At 38.5% G+C, this 18,993-nt stretch overlaps 2 protein-coding genes across 4 annotated transcripts in view; both read left to right on the top strand.

Annotated features, from left to right (window-relative positions):
• The window catches only part of MFN1 (mitofusin 1), a 468,570-nt gene that overhangs the window by 265,126 nt on the left and 184,451 nt on the right, over positions 1 to 18,993 (top strand). The window lies entirely within an intron of this gene.
• The window catches only part of PIK3CA (phosphatidylinositol-4,5-bisphosphate 3-kinase catalytic subunit alpha), a 104,646-nt gene that overhangs the window by 54,360 nt on the left and 31,293 nt on the right, over positions 1 to 18,993 (top strand). For all 3 annotated transcript variants that reach the window (XM_069104823.1, XM_069104825.1, XM_069104824.1), the window contains 10 exons: positions 1,106 to 1,356; positions 2,929 to 3,174; positions 4,833 to 4,918; positions 5,608 to 5,713; positions 6,342 to 6,494; positions 6,612 to 6,746; positions 10,555 to 10,679; positions 13,808 to 13,889; positions 14,215 to 14,379; positions 14,649 to 14,752. In XM_069104823.1, the coding sequence (XP_068960924.1) occupies positions 1,106 to 1,356; positions 2,929 to 3,174; positions 4,833 to 4,918; positions 5,608 to 5,713; positions 6,342 to 6,494; positions 6,612 to 6,746; positions 10,555 to 10,679; positions 13,808 to 13,889; positions 14,215 to 14,379; positions 14,649 to 14,752 (1,453 nt within the window). The remainder of the gene's footprint in view (positions 1 to 1,105; positions 1,357 to 2,928; positions 3,175 to 4,832; positions 4,919 to 5,607; positions 5,714 to 6,341; positions 6,495 to 6,611; positions 6,747 to 10,554; positions 10,680 to 13,807; positions 13,890 to 14,214; positions 14,380 to 14,648; positions 14,753 to 18,993) is intronic.

Raw genomic sequence — 18,993 nt, 5'->3', positions numbered from 1 at the left:
TTTGGAAAGATGTTGGTATTGCCATTACTCATATTTAAAAAATTGTTGATTTTTATCTTTCCTCACTGTATTTGTAACAATTTCTATCCAGTAACTTAGTGCTATGGTTATCATTTTAAATTATGAGATAACTAGATGCAAGACTCCATCTTTTATTTGCCTTTTATGCTTTAAACTAATATCAGGCAATTCCTAAAATTAACGATTAAAATGGAAGTTGCCCCACTTAATATAATAAACTTCTCTTTGTCATAGGTGACATGCTTTTAAAAATAATATTTTTTGACTCCAGATTTTTCAAAATTTAAAAAAAGGTAGTGCTTTGCATATGACAGATTTATTTTTAATTTTAGTTTCATGGAACATATAAATTCCTAATTTTTGAAATATAAAATATTTGGTTACATAGTTAATAAATAACCTTACTAATAATATTTTACTGATCACATTTGGGCCTAATTTATACAACATAAGTAAAGTTATCTCTTCTCTCTAGCATATTCTTTTGATCTTATATATTTTCCCATCCATTTATATGCCTCTTGGTCTTTTCAATTTTCCTTGCCTTTTGAAAATGTACATTTTCTCATCTTTTCCTATCATCATTTTAATGTATGAGCTATTTTAGTTACCACTGCAAACTTTTAAAATGTGACTCCCAGTCATAAAATTTTTGGTGTTGCTTTCGCCACTCATTCACTTTAATAGGCTATTTGTCTGTTGCAATTCTGAATCAATCACTCCCATAATCAGACTCATGGGGTGGGGCACCTTTACGCTAGCCATGCTTTTGGAGACAGGACATCAGCTTATAATTTACCAGTGTAAGAAGTGCCAATACATCAGTCATAAATGAGTGGGAAATGTGTAAATGTGTACAGTGATGTTGGAAAACATAACTGCTACCTACCAGATCATCAATATTTTGATTGGGATTGTTGATCAGAAATGAAGATACATTATTTGTGCATTTCTATTGTTTTTACATTATAGTTGATGCATCTTTGATCAGACTTACAAATCTCTTGAAAATGAAAAATCTCTTGTCTCTTGAAAATGATATTGTTCATTTTGATGGCACATAACAATATTCATTTTGTTCTAGGGCAAATAATAGTGGTGATTTGGGTGATAGTTTCTCCAAACAATGATAAGCAGAAGTACACTTTAAAAATCAATCATGACTGTGTACCGGAACATGTTATCGCTGAAGCAATCCGGAAAAAAACACGGAGTATGTTGCTGTCGTCTGAGCAGCTGAAGCTCTGTGTTTTAGAATATCAGGGCAAATACATTTTAAAAGTGTGTGGATGTGATGAGTATTTGCTAGAAAAATATCCTCTTAGCCAATATAAGGTGAGTGATTTTGAGTTTTTAAGTTTTTATTAATAGAAAATTTAAAATTATATTAGTATAAAGGAACACCCTATAAAGCATCACCCCCAACCATTTTGTTTCCATCTAACAGTAACAAAAGTTCTTTGATGTCTTAGTATAAAGTCTATTATGACGCTGGACAGTGGCTGTTTCCTTCCTGTCTCCCAGAAACCAGTGCACCCTCAGATTGGTATAGAATGATTCACAGAATCATAGAATTTGAGAGTTCAACCCACACCCTAAAGGAATCCCCACTATAAAATGCCCAACAAAGGACCTCCTGCCTCTGTTAAAAAATCTCCAAGGAAGTAGAACCCCCCCTCCCCCCCCGTCTTGGGACAGCCCAGCCAACACAGGAAATGTGCCTTCCTTTCTTTCTGGTAGTAGAGAAGAAGAAGTAGTTCATGGAAGGGAGGGAGAGGTTCTAGCCTGATGGAAGTTTTTTGTGTTGGCCTTTTCCCTTTCCTTCTCCTCTTCAAATCCTTTCTTGCTTTTCTTGTTTTAAAATTTAATAGCAAATCATATCCACTTAGGACCATTTTCAATCGAATTTACTCAGGAAATCTCTTCCATTTATATCAGTGTTCCTTTGGAAATCATTTGTTTTTGAGAAACCAATTAATAATATTAGTTAGAAGAGTATAGCTGTATTACTGTTATGTATGAAGAGCATCTTTCTTTGAACAGACAAAAAAAACTTTAAGGTAATATTTTGATTAGTATTGTCCATTTATGTGGCCTTAGTTTATACTTTGCCTTTGATGCAATAGTTAAATTAACAAGTGTTGGAATACTGCAACTGAAGCAACTAAGAATATTAGCAGTTAAACTAAAGTAGAAACAAAGAGGTCTAAACCTCACCTTTACACTAACCCTCTAATTCAGTGTTCAGTCAAGTGATGCCAGAATTTCCCAGCTTTAAAGAGATAACATTTATAGTGATGTTTCTAAGCTTTCTGCTTAAGGTAGAAGGTACCCACTACTTCAAAAAATGAAGGTGAAAATATTTGTTTTAATTTTTTAAAACACATCCATGGTTCTATCTTCTTATATTATTCCTTTTTTAGTATTTTTGTTTGTCTTGTTTTAACTACTGGGTGTTAACTTTGTCAGGAAAGAAAGCATGGACAAAAGAGGTGAACCACTTCACCTATTGCTTAAATAGTTTCCCAATCCTTTGAAAATTTGTTTCACTGTCTTAATGAGCAGTATCCTCATGTAAATTCCATACTTTGCTTGTATTGTAGTAGAATAATGCTATTACTATACCTAAAGAGGAACATGGTGGCTTTTCCCCCCTAATTTGTATTCAATATTGCATGGCTGATCCTCCTATCCAAGTTCTTCGAGAATGTTAAATTTGAGTGCAACTAAAAGCAATCTTAAATGACATAAACATAGCAGTGGTTATAAATGTTTCTATAAATGCTGGTTGTTTTTATCTTTGTGCATTATATAAGTATTTTCCTTTTGATATTTGTAGGCATTATCTCTAAAGAAAAAAAATACAGGCACCAATCTTCCTCCCCTCCCTCCTCTAATTTGTTACAGTACATAAGAAGCTGTATAATGCTTGGTCGGATGCCCAATCTGATGCTGATGGCTAAAGAAAGTCTTTACACCCAGCTACCATTGGATACTTTTACAATGCCATCTTATTCCAGGCGAATCTCCACAGCCACGCCTTACATGAATGGAGAAGCTTCAACCAAATCCCTTTGGGGCGTAAACAGTGCACTCCGCATAAGAATTCTCTGTGCAACTTATGTAAATGTAAATATTCGAGATATTGACAAGGTAAATTCAAACACTGATTCTTAGCCTACAAAGAAATAATTTTATAATGTCTGTGTCTGTCGGTTTTGTATCCTGATACTGTAAAACTGCATTTGCCTGCAGTGCAATGTGCTCAAGGGCCTAGAGTAATGTTAATATCTTCTGTTCATACAGTGCCTTCCTTGTTATGCGTGTCTCTCATTTAATCCTCACCACACCCTGGTGAAATAGGAAGGTCTGGTGGGTTTACACCATCTTTTAGAGATGGAAATTGAAATTCAGAATTGAAAAAATGGTTTTCCAAGGATGAAGCAGACCTGAAGTGGCCCAGCTCAGGCCCAGCTCCAAATCTGATTCTGTCTCTACTACAACTACCATCCTTCTGTCTAGAAAATAGCCCAACCCTGTGTGAGAAGAAAGGAGTTGGGTTTCATTTATGTTTCCCATTTCTATGACTAGTATTTTTTTTTATCATTGGAAATCTTGTATTTCAATAGCTGCTTACCTTCCTCATTTTGATTGGTGGAGGCAGCATAATCAATGTCAATCTAAGTCTGTGTTAACTTATTTTGTAGCAGACTGAAGAAAATGCAGAAACATATCTGATATTTGTTTTAAGAATGAGGTGCTTCATTCAATTGAGTTCAGAAACCATTAAGGGCCTGGTATGTATAGAGCACTGTGCTAGATGCTGGGAGACACAAAGATTAGTTAAGACATGGTTCCCATCCTCATGGAGTCTCAAAGGAAGATATCAAAGATAGACAAAGATAATACAGTTTCATCTCCCTTATGACACTTGATGGTGACATTCAAGGAACAGAGAGATCGTTATGGACTGTAGGAAGGTGGGAAGACTTTACGGAGGATATAGCGCCTGAGCTAGACCTAAAGGAATAGGTATTCTGGTTAGGAGAATAGAACAGAGAAATTCCAAGCATAATGAACACCATATCAGCAAAAGCATAGAAATAGGAAACTTAGGTTCTGTGGGGTTGAAGCAAGTATTACAGTTTGGCTATCTCATGGAGCAATATGGAGGCAAAGTTGGAAAAGATCCAGCTAGAGAGATAGGCTAATGCCAGACTGTGGATGGTTAGACTAAGAAGGGAGAACTGGATTCAGGGGGTATGGAGAGCCATGGAACCATGGGTGCTACAGCCAGATTCATACATAAGGAAGATTGAGTCAAAGAATGGGCTGGAAAAGGAAGAGAGTGGGAAGCCTCAGAAGATCATTGCAATGAACCAGGAAGGTGGTGCCAAAAGTTAATATTATTGTAGTGACAATGGGAGGACTTTTTTTTTTTCTTAAAAGACATTTTCAGGGGCGGCTAGGTGGCACAGTGAATAGAGCACTGGCCCTGGAGTCAGGAGGACCTGAGTTCAAATCCAACCTCAGACACTTGACACACTTACTAGCTGTGTGACTTTGGGCAAGTCACTTAACCCCAACTGCCCTCCAAAAAGCAAAAAAAAAAAGACATTTTTGGGTACCAGAGATATTTTAGAGGTAAAACTTGTGGTTGAATGTAAGAAGTGAAGGTGAGGGAAGAGGTCAAGTGATATGAACAATTTTAGTACTGGAAACTGAATGGATGGTGATGCCACTAATAAAAATAGTAAAGCCATGTTGGTTATGTTACTTTTATCCTAGTTAATATTATATTCTTTTTTTAGATCTATGTTCGAACAGGTATCTGCCATGGGGGAGAGCCTTTATGTGACAATGTGAATACTCAAAGAGTACCTTGTTCCAATCCCAGGTAAAAAGGAAGTATGCCAGTTTCTATTTCTAAGGTTGTATTTGTGTTTATAATAAATTTTATAATAAATAATGTTTACAATAAATGTTCATAATAATTTTTTTAAAATAGATCATTTTAAGTCACTAGTTATAAATGGTTGAAATGACAAAAAAGAAGTAGGGACAAAGGAGGAACAGCACTTCCAGACCACATATTCACATTTCAGTTAATTAAACGCCATAGGTGTAATTTCATAATTAATGTACTGGCAAGTAAAAGGCATTTATTGCTTAATAACTTATTTTAGCTCTCTGTGATGTTTTGTGCTATCTTTTCCTTAATTCTTTGACCTAAATGTTTTGTGTTGCTTCTTTAAAGTAGGCATCCTAGGGGCAGCTAGGTGGCATAGTGTATAGAGCACCAGTCCTGGATTCAGGAGGACCTCAGTTCAAATCCTGCCTCAGACACTTGACACACTTACTAGCTGTGTGACCTTGGGCAAGTCACTTAACCCCAATTACCTTGCCTTTCCCCCTCAAAAAAAAAAAAAGTAGACATCCTGAAATTGGTACATTTTCCAGATTGTCTTTCATTTCATCTACCTACTGACTTTCTGATAGAAATCTAACTTTAATCATGGTGCAAAAGTTTGTTAGCTCTTTTGATCTAACTGTTGAATTCTGTTTAACTTTTCAAAAATTTCCTAGATGGAATGAATGGTTAATGTATGATATATACATTCCTGATCTTCCACGTGCTGCTCGACTTTGCCTTTCCATTTGTTCTGTTAAAGGCAGGAAAGGAGCAAAAGAGGTAAGGACTTGAGGAACAAACCTGTTTACCTTTAAAATCTTTATCATGCCCTGATTTCCTTTTCTTAATAGAAATTGTTATATCACAGTGGCACAGTGAATAAAGAGCAGTACTTGGAGCCTGGCATGTTTGGGCTTGAATCATAGTAGATCTAGGTTCAAATCTTATCTCAGATGAAATTTTTTTAAACCACAAGAAAAAGTGAACCCCCTCCCCATGACACATCCCTCAGATAAAATGCCATGATGCTTTATATAGCCTTGGGAAGAAGAAAATCTCTATATATTTCAGTATTGCGTTTAAGATAGGAAATATCTCCTGAAGTTCATTTATTAAAAATCATATGAACCACCTATTCTGGTCACCATGTGACTAAATTGCTTTCTTGCTTCTTTCATGATTACATTCCATATAGACAAAATTAAAGGAAAATTAAATATTTAAATAGCAGAAAGCAAAGATATGCCAACACGTTAGCTTTGAAAAATAACATTGCTTCTTGTAGATACAAACATTTTACAATAAAACAATGTCATTGAGAACCATTGTCTGAAAAAATTTATCTTTGCAATGAAATGCACATATAAAGAGGTAACTAAAGAATATTCATTGTTTTTCTTCTCTCAAGGAACATTGCCCGTTGGCTTGGGGAAATATTAATCTCTTTGATTATACAGACACTCTAGTATCAGGAAAAATGGCTTTGAATCTATGGCCGGTACCTCATGGATTAGAAGATTTGCTGAATCCTATTGGAGTTACTGGGTCAAATCCCAATAAGGTCAGATGTTGCTTTCATGTTTATTTTAAAATCATTTACCTTTTTTGAAAAAAGATGAGTAAAAATAAAAAAAATTGTTAACTTATGGTAGTTGATAGTTCCTGTTTCCTCTCCTAGGAAACTCCATGTTTAGAGCTGGAATTTGACTGGTTTAGCAATCCTGTAAAGTTCCCAGATATGTCAGTGATTGAAGAACATGCTAATTGGACTGTATCGCGAGAACTAGGATTTAACTATTCCCATGCTGGACTGGTAAGGCAAATTTACTTTTGAAAATATTGGACCATTAGGTATTTACAAAAACATGTAACCATTTACCAGTGGACTTTCTGTCTATACATGAATTTTGTTATAGCAAGGGTTCCAAGTTTCACTTGATTATCCTTATCAGATGACACTGAAGCAAGGAAGTATTTTTTAAATAGCAAGTGTCCTTTTTATTTATTAATATAGTTTAATAGGAGGAAATGATAGAGTTAAAATATTTTCCCATATTAACAATAATAATTCATGATTATATAGCAAGTAAGAGAATATTTTTCTCACAATAACCCTGTGAAGGAGGTAGGACATATGATTCCTATCTTTATAGTTGAGCCAACAGACACTCAGAAATGAAAGCAAATTTCCCAGAAATAATGTATGTCTTAAGCATTAGAACCAGATCTCAAATCCAAGTCTTCTGGCCTCAAGACCAGTGCCATCTCTCCTCTGCCACCCTGCCATCACCATGTGTCTAGAAAGCTTTTGGTCTTCCAGAGGGAATATTGTAATTCCCTTAGTCGGTGAAAACCCTGAAATTGATTAATGATGCATTTATGACATTTCTTAATAGTCAGCCTTCTATAACATGGCCTCTTCATTCTGGTTATTTTTATGATGTAGCTATTTATATCTTATTTCTTCCTACATCTGCCTTACCATACTAATTACAGGTAGACATTTCCTTTTACTTAAAGTTTGCTAGTACGTTGATTCTGACATGTGAGATAACATGTAACAAAAACTGTAGACATTTATATGATCGATAGTGGTATTAGTAAGTTAGTGTTTTAGATGATCCGAAAGCAGTCTTATTCTTAGTCATTTCCAGTTTTCCCACCACTCTGTCTCTTTCACTGCAGAGGCAGAAGGAGATTGTGTGAGATTGAGGGCCAGCTTTAATTCTTCTTCGTTTCTTTAATTCAAAGAATGTTTCCTTTGTGTTCTCCCTGCCCATTCTTGGCCTCTCTGTGCCTGGCTCAGGGTGTTATGAACACCCTCAGTCTGGGGCGCTCTGGCATGGTAGGTGCCATCAGAGCTATGGTTACCTTGAATCACCTTTGAAAACTCAGGCTCCTGGGTCATGAGGTCGTGGAAGAAGTTGTGGATTTGGTGTCAAGTACTTGAGTTTCAATCTCTGCTCCACCACTTATCGTTTGTGTGAATGTGGACAAATCACTTCCCTTTCTTTGCTGGGCCCTCAGGTTCCTCATCTATAAGATGGACAGAGTTAGAATGGACAGTCTTTGAAGTCCCCTCCAGCTCTACATCTGTGACCTTTGGATCTAGGGTCCCATCTTACTAGCAGTTAGCATTAACACAGCAGTTCAGAGCTTCCCATGTTGCTCTCTTCTGGTACTAGCATGGTCATGATTATAATATGTGGCCACCTCTGATCATTAGTACAGGAGGTGAGCAGTATATTTTATCACAACTACCTCCTCCCTAAAACAAATAAGTATTTTTATACCTTGGTGATGGTAAAGAAAATGAACAAATGACAATCAAAATTGTACCACTGACTTGTCACAAATTCATTTTAATTATGAGACTAGAAAAAATGACATGTGCCAAGAGAAAAATCACAGTGGATCAGATGGTTGGATGTCTTATCTGTAGCCCAGCTGAACACAAAGGGAGAGTCATTTGATTGATTCTAATTTTCAAGGCCCAAGTTTCTTCAAGGAGGAAAATATCTCTATTCCCTTGTACCTCTACTGATATTTGATACTAGTTCATGGAAAGGAAAGTCAGTAATCCTGCATGAGGGAACACCTAAAAATAGTGACATTAGGAGAACAATATCTATAGGTATTTTGGGATATTGTAATTATGAACTGTATTGCTCTGTATTTAACACTGAATATACAACAGTCATTATTAAAGATGGACAATAAAATAGTGATAACAGAGGCTCTTAGTGACTTGTAAATATTTACTTATCTAGCGCAAGTTTTAGTTGTTGTGGATAATCAATTTCACTGTATTAGCCTTATTAAATTAATTTGGGTTCACATGACCAGAGAATATAAAACTTAACATGTATTCCCAGAATCTATTAAGTATAAGTAAAGTGTCTCACTATTGGGTAAGAAAGTATTACTCAAAACCAAAAATCAGTTGAGTCGATCAGATTTTTATTTTAGCTGTCAGAAATGGCATGGCACGCCTAGGCAAGCCAGCCTGACTGAAGTAGCAAAGCAGCCTAAGAGAGAAATAGGTAGCAGCATATGCCTGGCAAGTCAGGCCATCACCACTACCACCTTGACCACCATCTCACCTCAGACCATAGTGATTACAACCCAGTGTAATCCATGGGGGAATGGCAGTGCCATCCAGACCACCAGACCTGCTTCCAGCCCAGTCCCTGCAGCCATCATTTAGGGGAGAAATCATCGTGGAGAAGAGGCCCACCTTTCTTATCAACATAGGCAACCACTGTGGACCCACTGCCACAATCAGGCAGATCTCCCAGAGATCGAGAGCTATGGCACCCTCAAGACCATTGGTCCTACTTCCAGCCCAGGACTCATAGCCATCATCCAGGGAAGTGACTCCTGTGGAGAGGGACCAGCTATCCACTAGCTTTCAACCAGCTGCCCCCATAGGGTATGCACTCCAGCCTAACTGAAGCAGCAAGGTACCCTGAGGGAAAGATGAGAGAGTCAAGCCACCACTATCTCCCCTCGGACCCAGAGAGAGGCAATCCAGAACCCCAGACCCACAGTCCTGGAGAGCAGTGTTGCTTCTAGCCCAGTGCCCTCAGCCATCGTCCTGGAAGCAACCTTTGTGGACCTGCTCCTGCAGGTGCTACTAGAAACCTAGAAAAAAGTTCTTAGGGCCAAAGTCCTTGACGCTGTCCAGTGGTTCAGCATCAGAAATAGGTATGATTTTTATTAAAAGAACTGACTTTAAAGGAAGAGACCTAAGCCTCTGCTCTGGCTATACCCCAGCCACAGAAGAACCGGCAGACCTTCCCATTTAACTTGAGACTGACCACGCCCACTAGAATGGGACCTCTGAGAGCAGGGACTGTCTGACTCTTCTGAATGTATCCCAGGGCTTAGCACAATTCTTGACACATCGCAAATGCTTAACCAATGCTTAATTAGTTATGGTTGAAGAATCTTTGATTCAAACTGAAAAGTAAATGCCTAATTTCTAAGAAAATGAAAGAGACTTTTTTACTTCACTTTTTATCATATGACTTGTAGAATTTTACTAGTGTTCTCCTTTGTTTCTTTCATGTCTAAATAGTATGTATTGCTACAGAATGACAGAATTTGAGAGTTGTAGAGGATCTCAATGGCCCTAGTTTAACCCCTATACAAAAGGAATATAGGAAAAGTCAAAAGAATGATTGAGAGTGGGACTTCACCACGAATGAGGCTCCCAAACCTTCAGAACTTGCATTCATTTCTCTGCTAGTCTCTAACTAGGTTCCTGTCGAAGGGGAACGGGCCACACTGGGAGCCAGAGAAATGAACTGCCCATTATTTATTTTTTTGCTACTCCCTAACCAGGCTGTATCATCCATTTACCTTGTTGGACAGTGTAGTAAATTCAGAATTTCAGGTAATTTATCCAGGCTTAGACCAAGAATTTATGGATCAGTACTAAGTAGAAATTTGGCCTTTCAAGCTTATCTCCCCTAGTCTTGCCAGATAGTTCATGTTAATACTGTAAAAGCATTGAATATCTCTTTTATTAACTAACTGTTAGTGTGTTTAACTCAAATTAATCCAGAAAGAAATACTACAAGGTGATACTGTAACTAATGTGTCTCTTTGTTTTACAGAGTAATAGAATAGCTCGAGATAATGAATTAAGAGAAAATGACAAAGAACAACTCCGGGCAATTTGTACACGAGACCCTCTGTCTGAGATCACTGAGCAAGAAAAGGACTTCCTGTGGAGTCACAGGTCAGGGTTAAAAGACACTTTCAAAATATGGTTTGTTTCCGTAAAGCCTCGTATGGAGTTTAATTGGTTATTACTTTACTGAAGACCTTTCCATAAATTTAATCTATTGTAAAGGAAAATGTCTTTCACAATGAGCACAGCTCAGAAGTATAGTCAAGTTAGATCAGTAAGTGTTGTACTAATTATCTTGTTATCTCTGAAAACCTTTTTGTTTCAAACCTGTCAAAAGCCTTTGTAAAGTATGTTTTCTCTCCTTTACCTTAGTAAATTACATAATCAGGGTTGTCCTTCTGAATGTCAAGGTTCATGCTATAGGTAGCATTTATATAGTAACACTTGATGACTTCTAAGTCCTTTACCCCAGTTTTATTTTAACTTGATCTTCACAGTCACCTGTATCAGCAAGCACCCCAGCGTCCCCAGGGTGGCTGCCAACACAGGTTCTTAGATCTGCTCTGTTAAAGGAAAGCAACTCAAAATGGGTTAACAAGCTTACTTTAATCAGCCAAATATGTATCATTCACCTAGTTCAGGGGAAAAACGTCAGCACCCCGAACTTCAGAGTATACAGACAATTATCAAGACAGAGAAACAGATCAAGTAGATAGGTTTCCAAACTGTCCAACCATTACATCCATACCAAATTAACATCTGGGTTTTTCAAAGCTGGGGGGCTCTCAACAATGGCTTCCCAGAGTTTCATCTGATAAAATCACAGAACACTTCTCAAAGTGAGCCCCAAAACAAAGCCTCACATCAGGGTTTATATAGCCTTCTCCTGGGTCAGAAAATGTAACCACCCTCTTGACCCAGTGCCCAATCACATAGCATCAAGGTGTGGGCATTCCTGAAAACCAAGCCTCCTGCCACAGGCTCCATGTGACCACATTCAGCCTATTAGGATGCAGAGTATATTTTCAAATCAAGGAAGGTTCTCACCTATTAAAGGGCCTAAGGGCAGGGAAGATCTTTAAATTTGCATTTCCATTACATCACCCTGTGAGGTAGCTAGTATAGACACTGTTTCTTAAGGGAGAGGACTGAGGCATAGCACACATGGTAAATGTACTTCACCTTGTCAATTATGGGGGAGAGAGAGACAGAGAGAGAGACAGACGGACAGAGACACAGAGAGAGAGAGAGAGAGAGACAGGGACAGACAGAGAGAGAGAAGTGAGATCACATTCTCTTTGACCTTTTGCTTCTATCTTTCCCCATTCCCAGGTAGCTGATAGTTCCAATTCCACTTACAATATTCAGGAATTCTCTTTGTTTCTTGTCCTTCTTCCCCTGCCTGTCCTGGGATCTTTATTTCGTTCTGGGTGGAATTTTAAATTAGTTGATTTCACTGATTGTTAGCAACTCTCATAAAAGCTTTATTCAATAAAGAAATTGAAATCAGTGACTAGCTAGAATTGGGGCCCAACTGTGGCTCCCAATGTTGGCTTCATTCCTTTGAGTTAATGATGGAGAGCTCATTATTGCTTTTACTTTTTAAAATAAAAATCTTACTTTCATTTCTCATTTTAAATGTCATTTTTTTTACTTTCTTAGGAGTTGTGCTTAGGTCTAGTTTTCAGTGATGAAAAAAGGAGGTAATAGAGTTTAAATGGTGAAAATTTCTGCAAGACTCTAAAGATGTTTGAAATTACATTTGAATTGAAACTACCAGGGGCAGCTAGGTGACAGAGTGAATAGAGCACCAGCCCTGGAGTCAGGAGGACCTGAGTTCAAATCTGGCTTCTGACACTTAACACAAAAACTAGCCATGTGACCTTGGGTGAGTCACTTAAACCCAATTGCCTTAAAAAAAGAAGAAGAAATGAAACTACTGCTATATATTAAATCTGTTGTATGGTGCATAAGTGGGCAAATAAATTTAAGATCAACACCTTTAGAAAACTTTTTGAGTTGTTCTGCCCTGTCAGAAGATGTAGTGTGGTATAGTAGGTAGAGAGCTGGCCTCCAGGCCAGGAGGCTAGCACAGAATGACTCCTCCTTTAACTCTGTGGTATTCTAGGCAGCCTTTCTAAGATCCAGAGTTGCAGGGAAGGCACTGAATTATATTGGAAGGAGATCACAGGCACAGTCTTCTTCTCTCTTCTGGCCCACTAACTGAGCTCTCTTCAGGTCTCTTTCATTTTCATTTCCCCATTAGATCAGTACCGTTGTAAGTTTCCTATTTATTTCTTCTTAAAATAGAGTTTATCAATCTCTTCTTTTTCATGACACCTACATTTCCCAGTATATCCTTCTCCTCTATCCTTTCCAGAGATTCCCCCTTATAACAAAGAATAAAGGGGGGGGGCAGTTTTAATGTACATGTCAAAAAGTCTGACATACATGCAGTGTTCCACACCCAGAGCCCCCCACCTCTTCCAAGAAGCACGAGGAGAGGGAAAGTGCCCTTGCACAACTACTGGGGGGCCGGGAATAGGCACGTTTGGTTTGGAGTTTTGGGGATCGTTTTGGTGTCTTTCTATTTACATCATCGTTGTGTATGTTGTTTTCCTACTTCACTTTACCTCATAAGTCTTCCAGTGTTCTGTATTCTGCATATTCATCTTTTCCTACAGTAAACTAAAATTCCATTCTGTTCATAGACCACAGCTTGCCTAGCCACACCCCAGGTGATGGATTTCTGCTTTGTTTCCAGTTCTTTGCATTCTACAAGATTTACTACAAGGACTAAACATATTTGTGTATATAGGCCTTTATTTTTGTCATTGCTCTCTTTTTTCCTACTTAAAATAGTTAGCATTTATATAGCACTTCAAGGTTTACAAACTGCTTTATATATATACTCTTATTTGCTCACAGCAATCCTGGGAGGTAGGGACTATTATTGCCATCACCATTTTACAGTTAAGGAAACTGAGACATCTAGAAGTTAAGTACCAGGGTCACACAGCTACTAAGTGTGTGAGGCAGTATTTGAACTCAGGTCTTCCAGATTCCATGTCCAGCACTCTATCCTCTGTACCCTTCATCTACTTATTTAAAAACTGTAGTGATAAAAAAAAATCTATGGTGATATCTGCAAATTATTGATAGACAATGAAAACTTGTGAATAATGTGTAAACAAGGTAAATGTATGTGTCTAATTTGCTTGTTTGTTTTTGCACAGGCATTATTGTGTCAATATACCAGAAATTCTACCTAAACTTCTTCTGTCTGTTAAGTGGAATTCTAGAGATGAAGTAGCCCAGGTAAATGTACATATACACACATGCCATTATTGGAGAAAGAAGTATGAAATGAGCGTGTATTAATTGATGGATTTTATTTTTCTCTAAGCAGTATATATATGAAGTATGTAATCAGTGGAAAAATAATCTCCTGGTAGAATTAACTGAGTATATACAATGATGCCACTTCAACTATAAAATAAATAGAAAAGTTTAAATTATATATGTGTAGTATTTTTTGCCTTAATTACTTTCAGAACCTAGAAACCGACACATTTGCCTAAGTTTTGTTCTTAACTATGTATATGTAAGACATATACCCTTATTTTTATCTTTTCACATGTAGATGTATTGCTTGGTAAAAGATTGGCCCCCAATCAAACCAGAACAAGCCATGGAACTTTTGGATTGTAATTATCCAGACCCTATGGTTCGAGCTTTTGCTGTTCGATGCTTGGAGAAATATTTAACTGATGACAAACTTTCTCAGTACTTAATTCAACTAGTTCAGGTATGCTCATGTATTTTATCAATTAAGATTTCACCCATAAAACATCATCTTGATTTTATATGTTTATAGTAAATGTTTTCTCCTAAGATATATAAAATCAAAAGCCACCTTCTATGTGACTAACCTGCTTATTCTTTCTAAAATGTGAAAATTCTAATCCATTGTACTAAAAGCACAATAACAACTTTCATTTTGACCTTTTTTTTTTTCAAAATTTTAACCATCTAAAAAATTTTCTCCAATTCATGTAATGGTTTTTTGTTCATTAGGTTCTGAAGTATGAACAATATTTGGATAACCTACTTGTGAGATTTTTACTCAAGAAAGCACTAACAAATCAAAGGATAGGACACTTTTTCTTTTGGCATTTAAAGTAAGTTACATTCTCCTCTCTCCCCCATCCAATTCTATAGTTGTATATCATGTTGTGAGCATTAGGTATTTATCAGTTATGATTTATTCCTCCCCTAGAGCTTACTATCAGTGTGCCTGTTTCTGGGTAGCTCTTATGGGATTTCTGGGGTGGAGCAGATAAGGGCTTATTCAGAAGGCACTAAAGGGACTTCCAAGGTCATCTGGACAAATGTGTACTTCTGACAAGTCCAGTGAATGTTCAAGGAGGGAGTGTGTTCCCTGAGTGTGGAGCAGGCAACCATAAAATCTTCCCCTTTGCTTCTTTGACCCACGGATCTTAGTTTTGCCTTGTGGAGCCCAGCAGACCAAGTTGAATCCCTCTTCTCAAAGACATTTCTTCAAATACATGGAAAATAGCTACCATTTTCAGCCATTTATTCAACAAACATTTATTTAGCTGTCAATGATATACAAGGCAGTGTCATCTACCAAGTAGAAGAAGGGCCAGTCTGCTGGGAAGGAAGATCTGGCTTTAAGTCTTGCCTCTGGCTCATCCTACCTGGGTGACCATGGGCAAGCTGCTCCAGGCCGCTCTCTCCATTAGTGAGTTATGGATGAATTGCCAGTGTCTATTAGTGAATAGAATTTACACATGAAAAGCACCAACCCCCCACCCCCAAATGTGGAAGACACTGAGAGATGCTGTGGATACCACTGAGACAAAAACAACCCCATTTTCATGGAGCTCAGAATGTCCTGGGAGGGTAGGATTGTAAACAGATAAATGCAATCTAATCTAAAGAGGAAGAGAGCACTAACAAGCAGGCGGCAGGAATGGCTGCCCAAAGGAGAAGACGCCAGAGCTAAACCTCGAAAGAAGTTAGAGATTCTGAGAGGCTCAGGTCATTAGGTAATTAGCTTCTCTTCTACATTGAAAACATCGCACCTTGCTTGATGTTATCCTCACAAGGCATGGTCCCCAGTCCTTCCACCATCCTGGTCACCCTCTTCTGAATTCACTTCAGTTTGTCAGTGTCCTTCCTAAAAGGGGGTTTTCCATAAATAAATACAGAATTGCAGATGTATTCTGAACGGAGAAGAGTAGAATCAAGTGTTTGCTACCCTCATTCTGGAACCTGTACAGAATTCTCATCATGAAGTCTGCGTAAACACTTAGGTTTTTGACTTCCATGTCACCACTGTTGACTTAGATTGACTTGGTGATCTACTAAAGGAATCTTCATCAAGCCATGACTTCTGGATACCCTGTTTGTGGAGATAGATTTTTAAACCCCAGTAGTTAGAACTTTATATTGATCCCTAATGCAGCTCATCTCATTAGATATGGCCCATCCTGACAGCCTGGTGAGCTCTCCCAGCTGTGTGTCCTCTGCAGATATGGCAAATACGTCTTCTGTAACTTGATGCAAATCACAGATAGAACTGTTGAGCCTCACACAGATCCCTGGAGCACACAGCAAGCATCAGGCTTCCACTGCTCTGTGGAAGGCACTGTACTGCGTGCTGGCCTTCAGGGAACTTAGATGATGCTGGAGCCTACAAATGAAGAGACAGCTAAGCAAATATAAGATAATACTACTAACCAGCCGGGGTCCAGAAGAGGCTTCCAGCAGAGCAGGTGGTGACACCTGAATAAAGCCTTAGAGGAAGCTAGGAATTTTGAGAGGCCAGGGTGAGAAGGGGATGTGTTCTCAGTGTGGAGGACAGCTGGGGTCTAGAAAAGTAGGTTGGAGCCAGATCAGGAAGGTCTTTAAGTTACGAGCTGAAGAGTTTGTATTTTTTCCTAGGGACGATAGTGAACCCTGAAAGTTTTTGAGTAGTGGAGTTGCATGGTTAGACCTGTGATTTAGGGAGATTAGCTTGACTGTTATGTGGAGGACAAATTGGACGTGAGTATAAAGTGGAAGACAGAAGGGCAATTTGGCCGTGTGATCTTCTCCTTCTGTTCTCCCAAAATCTACTGTGATTATCAGATTCTGCCTAGCATTCCTCTTCTTTTCTATCATGAGCTCTTTATAATCAAAGCCAGTTCCTCCTTACTCGTCAGAACCCTGTCTGGAATATCAGCTCCTTTTACAGCTGCTTTTATCCTTTGAAGGATTAATTATCATTAAGACCAGCCACAAATGTGACAAGCACCTCTGCTTCTGGCAGAAAGGTAACTCCAAGAGATCGACAGTGTTGGTAGGAAGTCCTCTGTCCCTACATGTTTCCATGTCAGTTTTGTGATCTTGTTTCCCAAGCTCATCTGATTTCTCTTTTTATGCAGATGGTCTGTGGTGTACTCCATAGCCATGTTGCTTCTTTCTCCCCCTTTTCCCCCATTGACGACGCCTTTCCAAATTTTCCCCTCAGTGTTTACCCTTCAGGTTCCAGATGTTCATCATGAGCATATTTTCTTATTCAGTTCTTTCTCCACTATCTTTTATCTAGATTTTCCTTTTGATTAAAGAATGCCCTTCCAGAGCTTTATTCCAAGAATGAAACCCTGCCTAGTCTCAGTGATGTCTGAGGTCAGATTGCTTCTTTGTGTTCATATCTCTAATTCATTCTATTTGTTACTCATACTTTATGTGTTTTATTGTGATCAGAGGGCATTGGTTTTGGGGCCAGTTCTTTTCCTGGATTTCATCTCCCATGAATTAGTGATTCATTCTTCTGTTGTTCTTATGTTGTACCTCCTAATTTCTTTTTTTTTTTTCATTTTTCAAATGCTCTATTAAGTTCTGATTTACATCATTTCCACCAGATTTTGAGTTACAAATTTTCTCCCTGTTTTTCCCCTACCCACCACCCCAAAATAGCAGTCCCACAGGATATCCCCTCCTCCAGTCTGCTCTCTCCTATATCTTCTCCCATACCCCCTTCGACTTCCTAATTTCTTATGATACCAGGATTGGCAGATCTTCAGGGATGGTTTTCTCTTTAAAGACTTCTTGATCAGAACTATAAGACTCTAAGGCAAATCTCTTTTAACTGGACTTTACTAGGTATTCTGCTTTACTGACCAAGAGCCAGCCTTATCTCTTCAGCCACAGTCCACACATATAAATCCCATTCTCAGACACCACTTTTTCATCAACTGTTCTTTCTCTTCCTAATCTCCTACGTTCAGTCAGCAGTGGGGATAACAATACCAACTGTACCCTCTAAGGTCTTTGTCTGATCCAGAAGCTCTTAATTTTTTTGTGTGTGTGAAGGACCCCTTTGGCAGTCTGGTGAGGCCCAGGTACCTCTTCTCAGAAGAAGGTTTCTAAATAATTGAAGGAAATGCTAAATTGCAGTTAGAGATTAGTAAACATAAAGATGTGAATTTTTTCCCATCTAACTTCACAGAGTCTCCCTGAAGTGTATCCACGAACTCTTATCAGGGTCCATTGACTCCTAATCTAAGCCTTTGTCATTCTTAGCAGTGTTGCCTTGGTTCCTTCTTGTAACAACCTTGGTCCTCACCAGCTTTAATAGTTAAATACAGAGTTAAATCAGGTCAGGAATCACTTGGCATCTCACTATTTCCTGAAATCGATTGAGCAGAGCTGTGCTGCCTGCTGGATACACTGAGCACATCTCCAAGATCTAAAACATTGTGAGGCACTTCTAAGGTGAATTTTAAGCACAGGCTCCGCAGAGCTAGCAGGCTCAAACAAGTCAAAGGGCTATCTTTATATCATCTTCACTTTCTACTCTTCTTCATCTGAACGAGTTCATTGGTGAAAAACTGAAATCTGTGAGGGATGAGGGGGAAGAGAACAAGTATTTGTTGAGGCCCACTGTGTGCCAGCCAGTGTGCTAAGTGCTTTTACAAGCACCATCTCATCCGACCCTCCCGGCAGCCTTGGCAGGGAGGTGCTATTGTTATCTCCCTTTTGCAATCGAAGGAGCTGAGGCAGACAAGGCTAAGTGACTGGCCCAGGGTCATACAACTAGGAAGCGTCTAAGGCTGACTTTGAACTCCACACCCGGTGCTCTACCCATTGTGCCATCCAGCCTCCTCAAGTAATAGATAATGTTTTGCTGGAAGTGGCATATACAGTGATAAGCAGAGTTGGGCTTTCCTTTTATATTTTTGTGTGTCTGATAAGGCTTAATACCCTGAGAAATCTGGCATCTTATCAGGTGTCAATATAGCCCTCTCTCTAGTGAGACATATCACTGCCTATCCATGCCTGCCCAGCCTGACAAGTTTTATCATTATTTTATTGAAATGAAATTCACATTGACTGTATTCTGGGTCAGTTT

Source organism: Petaurus breviceps, unplaced genomic scaffold (assembly GCF_028583685.1).
Source record: "Petaurus breviceps papuanus isolate PSGF00001 unplaced genomic scaffold, PetGlider_PUasm1.0 688, whole genome shotgun sequence".
NCBI classification, from domain to species: Eukaryota; Metazoa; Chordata; class Mammalia; order Diprotodontia; family Petauridae; genus Petaurus; species Petaurus breviceps.
The sequence above is the reverse complement of the archived record's forward strand: the minus strand, read 5'-3'. Positions and strand labels throughout refer to the sequence as shown.